The sequence below is a fragment of the Spironucleus salmonicida genome, chromosome 3, assembly GCF_000497125.1.
Source record: "Spironucleus salmonicida strain ATCC 50377 chromosome 3, whole genome shotgun sequence".
Classification (NCBI taxonomy): Eukaryota; Fornicata; order Diplomonadida; family Hexamitidae; genus Spironucleus; species Spironucleus salmonicida.
In genome coordinates, this window is record NC_090598.1 from 838,737 (window position 1) to 851,909 (window position 13,173).

Genomic DNA, 13,173 nt, shown 5'->3' on the forward strand with positions numbered 1-13,173 from the left:
TTATATATTAATATAATTATTTTTTATAAAAACAGAAATACTCATAATTTAATCCAAAAAACTGCCTAATTTACCACTATATTATTAATTTTAACACACAACCTTTCAACAAACCTTCTGAACTTTTACCTTTCCCAACCTCATATCTACTTCAATAACTCGAAAATTACGCTTTCCAAAAATAGTTTAATTTTTTTTCAAATTATATATTATCATTATTATACATTAATACCCATAAAATAAAAATGGATTTGGCCTTCAACTTTGCCCTTTCGGACCAGCTGGCCACCATACGGCCAAACAAGTCCTGCAAACTCCCTACTGGCGCGCGAACGCATCGCATACTCCCAAATTTCCCGATTTACGAGCGAATTCCGCAAAGCGCCGCAACGCTAAAAAGCAGCCGCGCGGTGTTCGCGCAGGAGCCGTTATCGCCTAGGCTGCCCCCTTGCATGCCGAAATTGCAGCCCTAACCGGAATTCGGCCTCGTTAAGCAGATTTCGCGCACCCCTGCCGTCTACAAGGGCCTCTACGACAGCGAAATCGCGAAAGCGGGAACGCTGCGCCCCGCGCGGGTGCGGGGGGCGGTGATAAGGCTCTTCCCGGAGGCGAAAATTGAGGTCTCAAGGACGATGCGGAAGCTGACGCTGCGCCAGATTTAGAGCTTTGTGGAAGGGAGCAAAAAAAATTGTGGGATGCAAACGGATATGGCCGATTTGAGCATTTTGCGCGGCGCTAGCAGCGTCCGCCGCGCAATTTGCAGGCAGCAGCAGCTGAGCATAGAGAACATGTCTGTTGTCGGCGACCAGTCCGATTTGTTTCATCTTTCGCTCATAAAGTGGATCAGGGGCATTGGCACGCAGCGGCTGGACATCGTAGAAAATCTGCGCAGGGACGTTATAAGGGCCAGCTATTATTTGAAAAATTAGCGGCTCATTGCGTCGGATTTGTAAAAATAGCCTTTAAAATGAATATATTTTATTGGTTTATCATTCTTAATTCTTAATTTTAAATATAGATCTTTGTTAATATTAAGTTATATATTAGTAATTTAAATGAAGAAACACAATTCATTCAAAAATCATGCTACGACGACTTTGACGGTGTACATCATCTAACTATAGACTAGCATAGAGGCTTAGATTAACAGAATGATTCGTCTCGAGGAAAATTGTGGTAGGCTAGACTTGTAGTTAGGTGAAATATTTCGCAAGCAGGCCATGGCGCGGGGGAGCGTGGAGTGAGGGGGCGTTCACTAGCTCGCCCGTGGAGGCTGCGGGGAATGCACCGGTTCGCCGTCCGTGGAGTGGGGGAAAATCTCAGAAGGGCCGCTTCGGCGGGGTCTGCGGCGGGCCCTGGAGCACGCCGACGGCGAGGCGTCTGATGAACATCTCGGCGTGGACGAAGGCGTGGGCGGCGGTGGTCGCGGCGGTGATGTCGTAGCCCCAGTCGAAGCAGTCGCCGCCGGGGTGGTAGGCGACGTAGAGGCTGAGGTCGTACACCATGCCACGGTAGCTGACCCAGTGCTGGTCGCGGCGGGCCAGCACGTCGGCGGCGGTGTAGAAGGTGGCGTTGACGACCGCCATGTCGGGCTCCGGGAGCTTCTGCTGCACGCCCATGAACAGGTGGCCGGAGATGCGCCGGGACTCCATTCTTTGTATACTGGGAGTGGTTCGAAAAAAGATACTTGGTAACTAAAAAGTAAGGGGCGGCACCAGCGCACGGCGGCGGGCCACCGGCAGCCGCAGGCGAGTTCCGACATCCCGCGGCCGCGCCCCGAAGTAAGTGCGGAAGGGCGTGGAGCGGAATGGGGTGTGGAGCGTAAACCAGGGGGGGCCGGACGGCAGTGACAGCGCAACAGCTCACCTGTAGAGGTTATCCTCGTCCTCGTCCTGCCCCTGCTGCTCCCCGTCCACGACCACGACCACGCCGCAGTCCTCGTTCAGCCCGACCTTGCCCTCGCTGACGACCCGCAGGCTCTGGCCGACGCTCTTCACGACCGGCGTCTCGTGGAGGGAGAAGCCCACCAGCCTGGCGCCCTTCTCGCTCTGGTAGTCCTCGATCTCCCTCCCCACGCGCGCGCTGACCTTGACGCTGTTCATGTCCGCGTCCACGCAGGTCACGACCTTCGGCTCGAGGCAGCACGCCAGCAGGTAGTACACCATCGTGCACTTGGGCCTCGCCATCACCGACGCGGCGGGGGCGGCGAAGTTGAGCAGGCTCAGCAGCGCCGCGAGGGACTTGGGGTTCTTCAGGTTGATGCACAGGCTGCCCCTCCCGCAGTAGAGCAGGCCGAACGCGATCTGGGCGTTCAGCAGGACGTGCTCGATCACGCCGTCGCTGTAGAACTTGCTCTCCACCGCGTGGCGCAGCACGCCGCAGATCTGGGAGTTCTGGCTGCCGCAGCCCACGATGCCCAGCGCCAGAATCGCGTTCGCCGAGAGCGTCTTGTCGCTGTTGAGGGCCAGCTTCTCCAGGTCCGAGATCGCCAGCTTGTCCGGGTTCGACGCGAAGCCGAGCGCGATCATGAAGGGCACCGCGCGGCGGGCGTGGATGTCGCAGAACTGGAGAATCCGCTGCGCGTACCGGAGCAGGAACTCCGGGTTCTCGCGCAGGGAGATGGCGGAGATGCCGATCGCGAGCACCGTCATCGGGTCGAGGTTGTCCCCGGGCCAGATGAGGCGGTCCGAGGTGGGGAGCATCAGCGGCTGCCCGGACTCGGCGGTCACGGAGGTGATGTCCTCCTTGTTCTTGTTCTTCTTGAACTGCGCGGACTTGTCGTACTTGATGATCTCGATAGCCTCCTCCGCCGCCACGCGGCCCAGCAGCACCGCCGAGAACGCCGACATCGTCTCCTGTAGGATGCGTGGGTCGTTGGATCCTGAATATGCAAATACCGTAATTAACGATTAGAGATATGCTGCTAGTTGCTTATTATCCTCTACAGCAGTAACTGCCATATGTTCGTTAGCTTAGTCAGGCTTCTTTACACTCTATAAAACATTTAAAATACTAGCAACAAATTCGTTACACTTAACAGCTTTATCAGCACAATTTGCTGCTTAGAAAAATATCAATGCAAGACCAATACAGCAGAGAGGGAAGAAACGAAGTAAACGTTGAGAACGTGAGTTTCCAGCGATAAGACGTAAAATTACGTTAGCGGAGTTAATATCACATGAACCCAAAGATATCATACCTAGTGCTAAGCAAGCAAATGATCTAGGATTTTTCTCCAATGATGGAATTTTCTCTGAAATATCACAACTCGACTATCGCAAACGTTTAGCAATAATTTACTTACATTATTCATGGTTTGTGCCAAAATATGCCATTCCCATCCCGAATACTGCCAGTGCCTCCTTACAATTTGCCCATTCTACAGTAAGATCATTTTTACTGAGTTTGTCATGGTTTCTCGCATTTAATTAACAACCTGAACGATGAACTGTCAATTTAGCTTCAAGATCGCCAGACTCATCATCAAATGGGGTGAATTACCCAGCTAGTAATTTATAAACATAATCAAAGTGTTATGGGCGTGTTCCCTATGCAGCTATGCCAATTCCTAATAAAGACCCTGCTCGGATATACTTATCAGTTGAATTCTAAAGTTTTATAAGCTATTCAAATGAACATTCATAACCTCCCCATAACCAAAGAAGACCAACTGAAGCAGCAGCCATGGCAGTAGATATATCACTTTTACCTGATTCTAAAGTTCCATTGGTCATTTTCAATAATAAGTTATATCCTTCTGGTAGTTACTTTTAATCGTTTCCAACGGCATTTTCAACTTTTTCTGTAGCAATTTAGCTTTCATTGACATTTTCCGTTTCCTGTGAAAAATCCATATCAGAATTAATAAGAAAATCTGTTTTACAACCAGCATTCATGAATCCATTTTATAGAAAATCAGCAAGATAATGCTAAGACTTACTCCATTCTATTTGAATATCATCTCTCTTAAGAACATCATTTACAGATTTAGGAAGCGTTAAATTAAGTTATACTAACGAATTATTAAATAGTGGAGATTTATGCGCATTTCTTAATATAGGTAAATGTTTTTCTTGAACAATAATTTAATCCTATATAATTTCTTAATATGGTGCTAGCATGAGTGAAATTTATAGCTTCTCAGCATCATTTGCACTATCATATATCATTTGCATCTATTACCAGTTTTAGGATTATATATAAAGTTTTGATGCCTAAATATAAAATTTTCCATTTGTTAAAATATTTGCTAAAAAATTGAATTTCTCGTATTAATCCTCATAATTTGTGGTTAGTTTAAGACAATTAATTAAATATAACATTACTCTATCCACGTTTTGTGATGTTAAAAATGGAGATATTAACGAGTAGTCTACGATAGAAATACAGTCTAGCATATCTATTTCTCTATTTTCCTAATTGAGAAATAACAAAATTTCTGTTAATTTAGTATCCTTGCTTTGTGCTAATTTGACAGCTGCGATTCTGGCAAGTTCAATAGGTAGAGTTTTAAAGTTAGCTAAATTAGATAACTCAATAATTTAAGCATCTTCAGGTGTAAAAATAAGCAATAATTTGAGTAAAAGTTAACCCGTTTATGGATACTTCTTAAGTGTATCAATATGATTTGATAGCTCTTACAAACAAAGCGATGTATTTAGTTTGGAATCCTCAGTTTATTAGGTTAGAAGATATAACTAGGAGGTTGAGTCTGGTAACCGAGTAATGAGTTCAGATATTGTTTATTAAATTTATGTCTTATCAGAGGAGGTCATTTAGAGGTGTGGAAGGGGGTACCAAAAATGTTAATATTATATAAAAGTATGTTAAAAACTTGATTCTATTGGCAATAATTTGGTAGGATTTAGTTCTCTAAATACAGTGAATGAAATTGATTCAAGAAAATATAAATACAAGTAATCATGTCCTAATATCTATTAGTTTAGCACACCATGAATATTCCAAGTTTAAAAAATAACTTGTTGATTTCACATTATATAAAGTAACAAATTATTTTGCCATCTGCTATATAATTTGAATTCTTACCTTGTTGTATATTAAAATAGTTACTGAAATAGTTAGCTATTTCATATAGTTAAAATTTGTAATTATGACACTGAATATTCGATAATATTTTAAATCACACCAAAAACAAAATTTTGAGTTATATTATAGGTTCATCTATTATAAATATAAAATATTATAAATTTCTTAATACTGTTGATTATATTTTATCGAACAATTATTTACTTTATTTTATTATATAACAGTAATAACTATAATTATTCATTCGAAAATTGAATTAAATAATTTACGTAACTTCAAATAACGAATTTTTAAGTTTTCATCACTATTATAATACTGAGTATCATATATTAATAATTATCTTTTAAATATCTAAAGTAAAAGTATGCTTGATTGGAAGTAGTAAGTTATTCATATCTGAATCTTATCAGTATTTAAAACAATTATGATGGCCCGGTCCCTGCACCCAACCGGTACTTCGTGGTACATCTGGGCCCAACCGGTACTTCGTGGTACACCTGGGCCCAACCGGTACTTCGTGGTACACCTGGGCCCAACCGGTACTTCGTGGTACACCTGCCCCCCTACCGGTACCTGGGCCCAACCGGTACTTCGTGGTACACCTGGGCCCAACCGGTACTCTCCCCCCCGTCGTGGTACACCTGGGCCCAACCGGTACTTCGTGGTACACCTGCGCCCAACCGGTACTTCGTGGTACACCTGGGCCCAACCGGTACGTCGTGGTACACCTGCGCCCAACCGGTACTTCGTGGTACACCTGGGCCCAACCGGTACGTCGTGGTACACCTGCGCCCAACCGGTACTTCGTGGTACACCTGGCCCAACCGGTACTTCGTGGTACACCTGGGCCCAACCGGTACTTCGTGGTACACCTGGGCCCAACCGGTACTTCGTGGTACACCTGGGCCCAACCGGTACTTCGTGGTACACCTGCGCCCAACCGGTACTTCGTGGTACACCTGGGCCCAACCGGTACTTCGTGGTACATCTGGGCCCAACCGGTACTCGTGGTACACCTGGCCCAACCGGTACTTCGTGGTACACCTGGGCCCAACCGGTACGTCGTGGTACACCTGGGCCCAACCGGTACGTCGTGGTACACCTGGCCCAACCGGTACTTCGTGGTACACCTGGGCCCAACCGGTACTTCGTGGTACACCTGGGCCCAACCGGTACGTCGTGGTACACCTGGGCCCAACCGGTACGTCGTGGTACACCTGCGCCCAACCGGTACTTCGTGGTACACCTGGGCCCAACCGGTACTTCGTGGTACACCTGGGCCCAACCGGTACGTCGTGGTACACCTGGGCCCAACCGGTACTTCGTGGTACACCTGGGCCCAACCGGTACGTCGTGGTACACCTGGGCCCAACCGGTACTTCGTGGTACACCTGGGCCCAACCGGTACGTCGTGGTACACCTGGGCCCAACCGGTACTTCGTGGTACACCTGGGCCCAACCGGTACGTCGTGGTACACCTGGGCCCAACCGGTACTTCGTGGTACACCTGGGCCCAACCGGTACGTCGTGGTACACCTGGGCCCAACCGGTACTTCGTGGTACATCCTGGGCCCAACCGGTACTTCGTGGTACACCTGGGCCCAACCGGTACGTCGTGGTACACCTGGGCCCAACCGGTACTTCGTGGTACACCTGGGCCCAACCGGTACGTCGTGGTACACCTGGGCCCAACCGGTACTTCGTGGTGCATCTGGGCCCAACCGGTACTTCGTGGTACACCGGGGCCCGCGGCTCGGCCCCTGCGCCAGCCCGGGAGTGAATAAATATTTTACTAAAATCACGATTTCAGTATATATTAGTTGCTAAAATAAGATTTAATATTATAATAAAGCAAAATAAAATATTAATGCTCAATTATTATAATCATATATAATGAAATTTTGATTTATATTATCATTTTAATTGAAGAGTTAATTAAAATGTTTAATTCCTAGTTTTTAATGCCAGTATTAATTTCTCATGGTTATTATTAGAATATTAAGGAATGATAATATAAATCATATAATAAAATTTAAATATTTTAATCGCATAATTTTATGCAACCTAATACTTTTCTAAGATTTTTCTTGTTAATCTTTAAAAAATGTATTTACCTCTCTTATTTTAATAAATATATAATAATAATAATATTGTAAAAGAAATTTATATAGTTTTACAATATAAAACAAATTATTACTATCTGTAACACAAATAAAAACTAAATATTTAACTTTTAACTAAAAATCTTGCTCAGTTCTCATAAAAACAAGTTGTTTTTATAGAAGTAATATTGTAATACAGTCCAGTACTTATAAATTATGATATATTATTTAATAATTAATTTTTTGATGAAAATGATATCCTACATTAAATTACAATAAAATAAAGTTTCATCTTTAAATCCTAAATTTTCTAATTCCGATTCATTTCAATAATTAGCATATATAACAATTTTGCTAATAAATAAAATACTTTAAAAAATAACAATAAATTACAACCGTCAAATTTAGCATAATTTTTGATAAATCCAGGTGTGAAAATTTTGCTTATTTATGTCTGAATATTTAATACATAAGATTATAAATCATTTTGTACCATAAAAAATAAAGATAATGAGTGTAATTATATGATAAATGTAAAGAAGCATAAATATAAATTAAAGAATCATGATGTATATATTTTTCCAGAGGTTGGGAAAAGTGATTGATCTTCAAATTTTTCGTTGAAAAAATTATCGAGATTAAGCACAATAATAACAAAGAAATTAGTTTCTTATAATAAATTAATAGTTATTTAATAAATGAGTAATCACAAAATAGATAACAAAATGATTTTAAAAATATGAATTAGTATTATGAATAAACTATATTTGAAGTCGGTTTTATCTACCCAGAAGGATATTTTTAGAAATTATACTTTATGATTATGTTATAAATCATCTAATAAGAAAATATTTTTACTTGCTTAACACAACTAACAATGTATTACAGAAACAATAATATCATTAATATGTTTCAATATAAAAAATTATGTTGATGTACATAAAAATATACAATACAGGTAATAACAAGAGTAGGGTTTTTTACAGTTACTGTTATAAACCACATTTAGATTTTAACACTATTCATTATTATTATATGATATTTATGATATTTATTTCATTGGTTCTTAATAGATTTGTTTTAAAATGCCCGCCAAGACCGTGCAAGATTTAAAGAATGTACTTTAATAGAGAGATGCTCACAACATTGAATTCTGCCAAGCTGTAAACGAGGTAATTGACTCCTTAACAGTTGTGTTTGAAGAAAATCCAAAATACATATCTGTATTTGAACAATTATTAGAACCAGAACGCGTTATAATGTTTAGAGTACCTTGGACTGATGATAAAGGAGAAGTTAATATTAACAGAGGTTATAGAGTTTAATATAACTCTGCTTTGGGCCCCTACAAAGGTGGACTACGTTTCCACCCTTCAGTCAACATCTCTGTGCTCAAGTTCCTGGGTTTCGAACAGATTCTCAAAAACTCCCTCACAACCCTTCCAATGGGAGGCGGTAAAGGCGGTAGCGACTTTGATCCTAAGGGTAAATCCAACGGTGAAGTTATGCGTTTCTGTCAGTCCTTCATGACCGAGCTCAGCAGGCACATTGGTCAGTTCACTGACGTTCCAGCTGGCGACATCGGTGTCGGTGGCAGAGAGATCGGCTACATGTTTGGTCAGTACAAGAGAATCCAGAACCAGTTTACAGGAATTTTGACCGGAAAGGCATACAGTTGGGGCGGTTCGCTTATCAGACCAGAAGCTACTGGTTACGGGGCAGTGTATTACCTTAACGAGATGATGCTCGACAACGGAGACGATATCAAAGGCAAGAGAGTTCTCCTCTCCGGATCTGGCAATGTTGCGCAGTTCGCATCAGAGAAGCTCCTCCATTACGGTGCTATCCCGCTTTCTCTCTCCGACTCTAACGGTACCATTATCGAACCTAACGGCTTTACTGCGGAGCAGCTCAAGATGGTTATGGACCTCAAGAACATTAAGAGAGGCAGACTCTCCGAGTACACCTCCATGTCCTCCACCGCCAAGTACTATGAAGGCCAGCGCCCATGGGCCGTATACGAAGGGAAAGTGGACGTCATCATGCCTTGCGCTACCCAGAACGAGGTCAACGGCACCGAAGCCGAGAGAGTCATCAAGCTTGGGCTCAGGTATGTTTCCGAAGGCGCCAACATGCCATCCAATGACGACGCTATCCACGCATACCACTCCAGCAAGGTTTTCTACGGCCCTGCTAAGGCATCAAACGCCGGCGGTGTCGCTACATCAGGTCTCGAGATGACTCAAAACTCCAACAGGCTTCAGTGGTCGGCCGAGAAGGTTGATGCTGAGTTACACGCCATTATGAAGAAGATCTTTTAACAGTGCAAGCAGACCGCGGAAAAGTACAACAAAAAGGGCAACTACCAGTTTGGTGCCAACGTTGCTGGATTCCTTAAGGTTGCAGATAGCATGATTGATTAAGGATGCGTCTGATTTGTTAAAATTAATATGAATTCTTTCCAGATATGTATATATTATGAATATAACTTATACAAATATCATTTGTGCACAGCATTAATTAATAAAGAAATATAATTTTAGAGTTACATTTTCTGTTCCTCAATTTTATCATATAATCTGAATATTATTCTAGGTAATTTTTTATATAGAAAACCTTTATCAAATAAAATAATTATTGATACCCTATAATCAGATACATATAAACAAAATTTAATAGATATATATGAATTTCACTGCCCCATCATTTTTTAAGATGTTTGTCAATATCGAACTTGATTAAATTTTAATAATATTTATCATCAACACCTGCCTTCTTTAATTCTGAGATTTTTTCTTATCTAAGTGCTTCTAACATTTCTTTCATACGAGCTTCCTTGACTTTGATTTCTTCTAATTCATTATCTTTAGGATTTTCTTTCTCTAATCTATCAGCTCTTTATTTAATTTATTCTTCATACATATCTTTTAGCTATAGAGCCTTTGTACATGCTGTTTCTCTTTCTTCAAGAAGCATAAGCTCCCACTCTCTCTTAGTTTATTTAGCAGCTTAAAGTTCTCTTGCCATTTCTTTCTCAATTTTTTATCTTCTGAGCTCTTTTTCTCTTTCTGACATAGATTTAGCTTCAAGTAACTCTTATCTTTATCTCATAACTTTTTCTCTAAGTTCTCTTTCCTTCCTTAAAAATTCTTTCTCAGCTTTTTCAAGTGCACTCCTTTCCCTAGCATTTTCAATGCTTTCCATAGCATTAGAATTCTACGAATGAACCTATAAAGATTTAGCCCATTCAGCATTCTTTCTTTTTTCTTCTTCTTAGCGTTTTCTTTCACGATCTTAATCTAAATAATCTTAGTGCTTGATATGCTCTAAGATTCTATCATCTTCATCCTTTTCGAAGTTTTTCCTTACATCTTTCAATCTTAGCTGCTCATTATTAATTTAAACGATTTCTTAGTTTCTTCTTTCTCTTTCAGCCTGCTATTCTATTGCAATTTACTTTTATAATTCAGTTTACCCAGATATAAACTTTTTAAATTCTTCTCCTTCTCTAAGTTTTTCTTCTTCATCAAGTAATTTTTGTCTTTCTTTTCTATCCGTTTCTGCTTTTGCAGCAGCCTTTAACTCTTCTAATTATCTTTATCTAGCAGCTAGTCGTCTAGATTCTTCATCTTTCAACTACTTTATAGTCTCTGAGTTAATTTGCTTGTCTTTTTCTTTTTCTAATTGTTCCTCAATTTTACTACGTACAGAAATGGCAGCTTGACGATCTCTGACAGCATTCACCTTTGCTTCAATCGAAAGAGTATTAAGCAATTTAGCAACATCATCTCTTTCAACTGTTACACGAGTAAGATTATTAGTTAAAGATTACTTTCTCATTTCTTAAAGTTTTTCTGCAGAACTCTTAGGCATTTTCTAAGTTCTGATAGTTTCTGCCTAAATAAGTCTCTAGTTTCGTGATTAAATCTCAACTTCTTTATTATCAATTCTTGCAAAAGTGCGCGTATTTTAATCTACTTCAGATTATTTAATTGATTAAGAATTTTAACGAATTCTATCAAGATCTGATGAGGAAATGATCTGTGCAACTTTTTAAGAATGAGGAATTAACTTCTTTAGTTAATGTGTAGGCACAATATGAGGTTAAGACATTATTAAAAAGAAATTGCGGAAATGTGGAGTGGAATTTACATTAGTAGGAATATCATATAATATTTATTTAGAATTTCAAAATAAATATATGACAATTCCTAAGCGATAATTTATAATAGATTCTATGCACTAAAATTAGTATATAATTTAAATTTACCCATAAATAAGTGTATTTAAAGATAAATATTTCACAGATCATCATCAGTTTATAATTTAGTTACAACTCTTTTTCTAAAGCTTAACAACCCTTTATACTGAAGTATACGGATAATAAGTAATGCTATAAAAATTATACCAATGACTAAATCTAATGTAAAAATTATTTCCAACAGCATAGCGTAGTTTTCACTATACCTAATTCCAGAGATTAATGTAAATGAATCTTTACCACTTTTAAAAGTAAAGCTAACAGATGATCCTGATTTATATAGATCACATAATTTTCTAACACCATCTTAAGTATTAGATTCTATACAAATTTCTCCTAATTCTACAGAATAATTGATTATACAATCTAATTAATAAGCATCTAAGGTTATTGAAAATTTAATTTGTACTTCAGACTAGTATGGACAAAATTTTGAGCCTTCGTTCTCAGAAAATGTTCCACATATTTTATTTTGATAATGTATAGTATAAATACTTGCCCAACATGTATCTTATGTATTTTTAATAATGTTTGACGCATATAAATACATTTAACCACTAATATCATAAAAATAGTAATGTAGTAGAACATCAACCTCTTCCAAATTATAATTCTAAAGATACAATAAAATTTCTGAACATGCTCCCCCATCACTGTTATCGTCACAAAATATTCCTCTATCAATTATTGGGAACTCAAATGAATCTGTAAGAAATAATAAGTTGACTACTGTTTCTCCATCTACTTTGCTAAAAATTTCATATCTAATATAAATACTAGATATTCTGGATCCATATAGAGCATCTAGTTCAGCTGCATTAGGAAGTGGGTCAGCTATAAGAGAAAATATTTAAGCCCATACGATAAATATTGGATTTAAATACATTTCACCTAATTATAAACTTTATACCAAACTTAAAACTGCCTTTTGAACAATTAATATTTCATCTGCTACTAATTTTAAATATATATTAATAGAGTTATAACTATTTACAATTAAATTTGAAAATTCATAATTTATATCAATTTTAACAAAATTATCTGTAATTTATTCTTTTACAATTTAGTTTCCTTCATCATCTATTGCGTTGATAACAATATTATCAATTGTTCCATCAATTCGAAACAATTGTATATTACATTCATAATCAGGAACACCGTATTAAATACAATTATTAGTTAAATAAAGTATTAGTTTAGCTTCATCACTTTGCCAAAACATTGCAAAAACCGTATTATCATAGCAATTTTATAAATCTGAATGCTATATTAGTATTTAGCCTACTGGAAGTGAGATTTATCTTGTTAAATATTTTAAATTAACTTATGCAGCTTCTGTGTCTTAAATATACCCACATAAGCTATCATCACCGAGAATAGGGCACTTATAGCAAAGAGTTGTTTAAGTGTTATAGTATAATCTTAAAATTCTCCTCTTATGGTTCTATTAGAGAAATTTGAAAGTAATACATCCATATATACACCTGATGGCATCTACATACAAGTATCAGCAAAATTAATATCAAATTGAATGCATAAATATCCATTATCAATATATGTTATTAAAATGTTATTTCTTCCATAACAATACAGTAATGGTCTAGGGTTGTAATACTAATCTTCATACTCTTGAATAGTACTCTGATTTATGAAAAGTGCAGTTATTGATAGGCCTATGAACATATTTAAAATAAATTTATCTTTAATATTATAAAAAATATCGAATGTTAAATTATAAAATATTTTTTTTCTGTTATCGCTAGC

At 38.8% G+C, this 13,173-nt stretch overlaps 7 protein-coding genes across 7 annotated transcripts; 3 read left to right on the forward strand and 4 right to left on the reverse strand. All coding sequences in view use genetic code 6, as the record gives it.

Moving 5' to 3' along the window:
- Positions 1 to 245: 245 nt before the first annotated feature.
- SS50377_22793 (uncharacterized protein) lies at positions 246 to 971 on the forward strand (the record flags this gene model as incomplete). Its single annotated transcript, XM_067906671.1, has 1 exon — positions 246 to 971. The coding sequence occupies one exon, from the start codon at positions 246 to 248 to the stop codon at positions 969 to 971; it is 726 nt and encodes a 241-aa protein (XP_067765939.1).
- Positions 972 to 1,055: 84 nt separating this feature from the next.
- SS50377_22794 (uncharacterized protein) lies at positions 1,056 to 1,244 on the forward strand (the record flags this gene model as incomplete). The annotated part of the gene is made up of 1 exon (XM_067906672.1): positions 1,056 to 1,244. One exon carries the CDS (start codon positions 1,056 to 1,058, stop codon positions 1,242 to 1,244), a length of 189 nt encoding a protein of 62 aa, XP_067765940.1.
- Positions 1,245 to 1,319: 75 nt separating this feature from the next.
- On the reverse strand, positions 1,320 to 1,652 carry SS50377_22795 (Ferrihemoglobin reductase; the record flags this gene model as incomplete). The annotated part of the gene is made up of 1 exon (XM_067906673.1): positions 1,320 to 1,652. The coding sequence occupies one exon, from the start codon at positions 1,650 to 1,652 to the stop codon at positions 1,320 to 1,322; it is 333 nt and encodes a 110-aa protein (XP_067765941.1).
- A 210-nt stretch (positions 1,653 to 1,862) lies between these two features.
- On the reverse strand, positions 1,863 to 4,775 carry SS50377_22796 (26S proteasome non-ATPase regulatory subunit 2; the record flags this gene model as incomplete). Its single annotated transcript, XM_067906674.1, has 1 exon — positions 1,863 to 4,775. The coding sequence occupies one exon, from the start codon at positions 4,773 to 4,775 to the stop codon at positions 1,863 to 1,865; it is 2,913 nt and encodes a 970-aa protein (XP_067765942.1).
- A 3,458-nt stretch (positions 4,776 to 8,233) lies between these two features.
- SS50377_22797 (Glutamate dehydrogenase) lies at positions 8,234 to 9,583 on the forward strand (the record flags this gene model as incomplete). Its single annotated transcript, XM_067906675.1, has 1 exon — positions 8,234 to 9,583. The coding sequence occupies one exon, from the start codon at positions 8,234 to 8,236 to the stop codon at positions 9,581 to 9,583; it is 1,350 nt and encodes a 449-aa protein (XP_067765943.1).
- Positions 9,584 to 9,851: 268 nt separating this feature from the next.
- SS50377_22798 (Trichohyalin-plectin-homology domain-containing protein) lies at positions 9,852 to 11,261 on the reverse strand (the record flags this gene model as incomplete). Its single annotated transcript, XM_067906676.1, has 1 exon — positions 9,852 to 11,261. The coding sequence occupies one exon, from the start codon at positions 11,259 to 11,261 to the stop codon at positions 9,852 to 9,854; it is 1,410 nt and encodes a 469-aa protein (XP_067765944.1).
- A 188-nt stretch (positions 11,262 to 11,449) lies between these two features.
- On the reverse strand, positions 11,450 to 12,631 carry SS50377_22799 (uncharacterized protein; the record flags this gene model as incomplete). The annotated part of the gene is made up of 1 exon (XM_067906677.1): positions 11,450 to 12,631. One exon carries the CDS (start codon positions 12,629 to 12,631, stop codon positions 11,450 to 11,452), a length of 1,182 nt encoding a protein of 393 aa, XP_067765945.1.
- Positions 12,632 to 13,173: the final 542 nt, after the last annotated feature.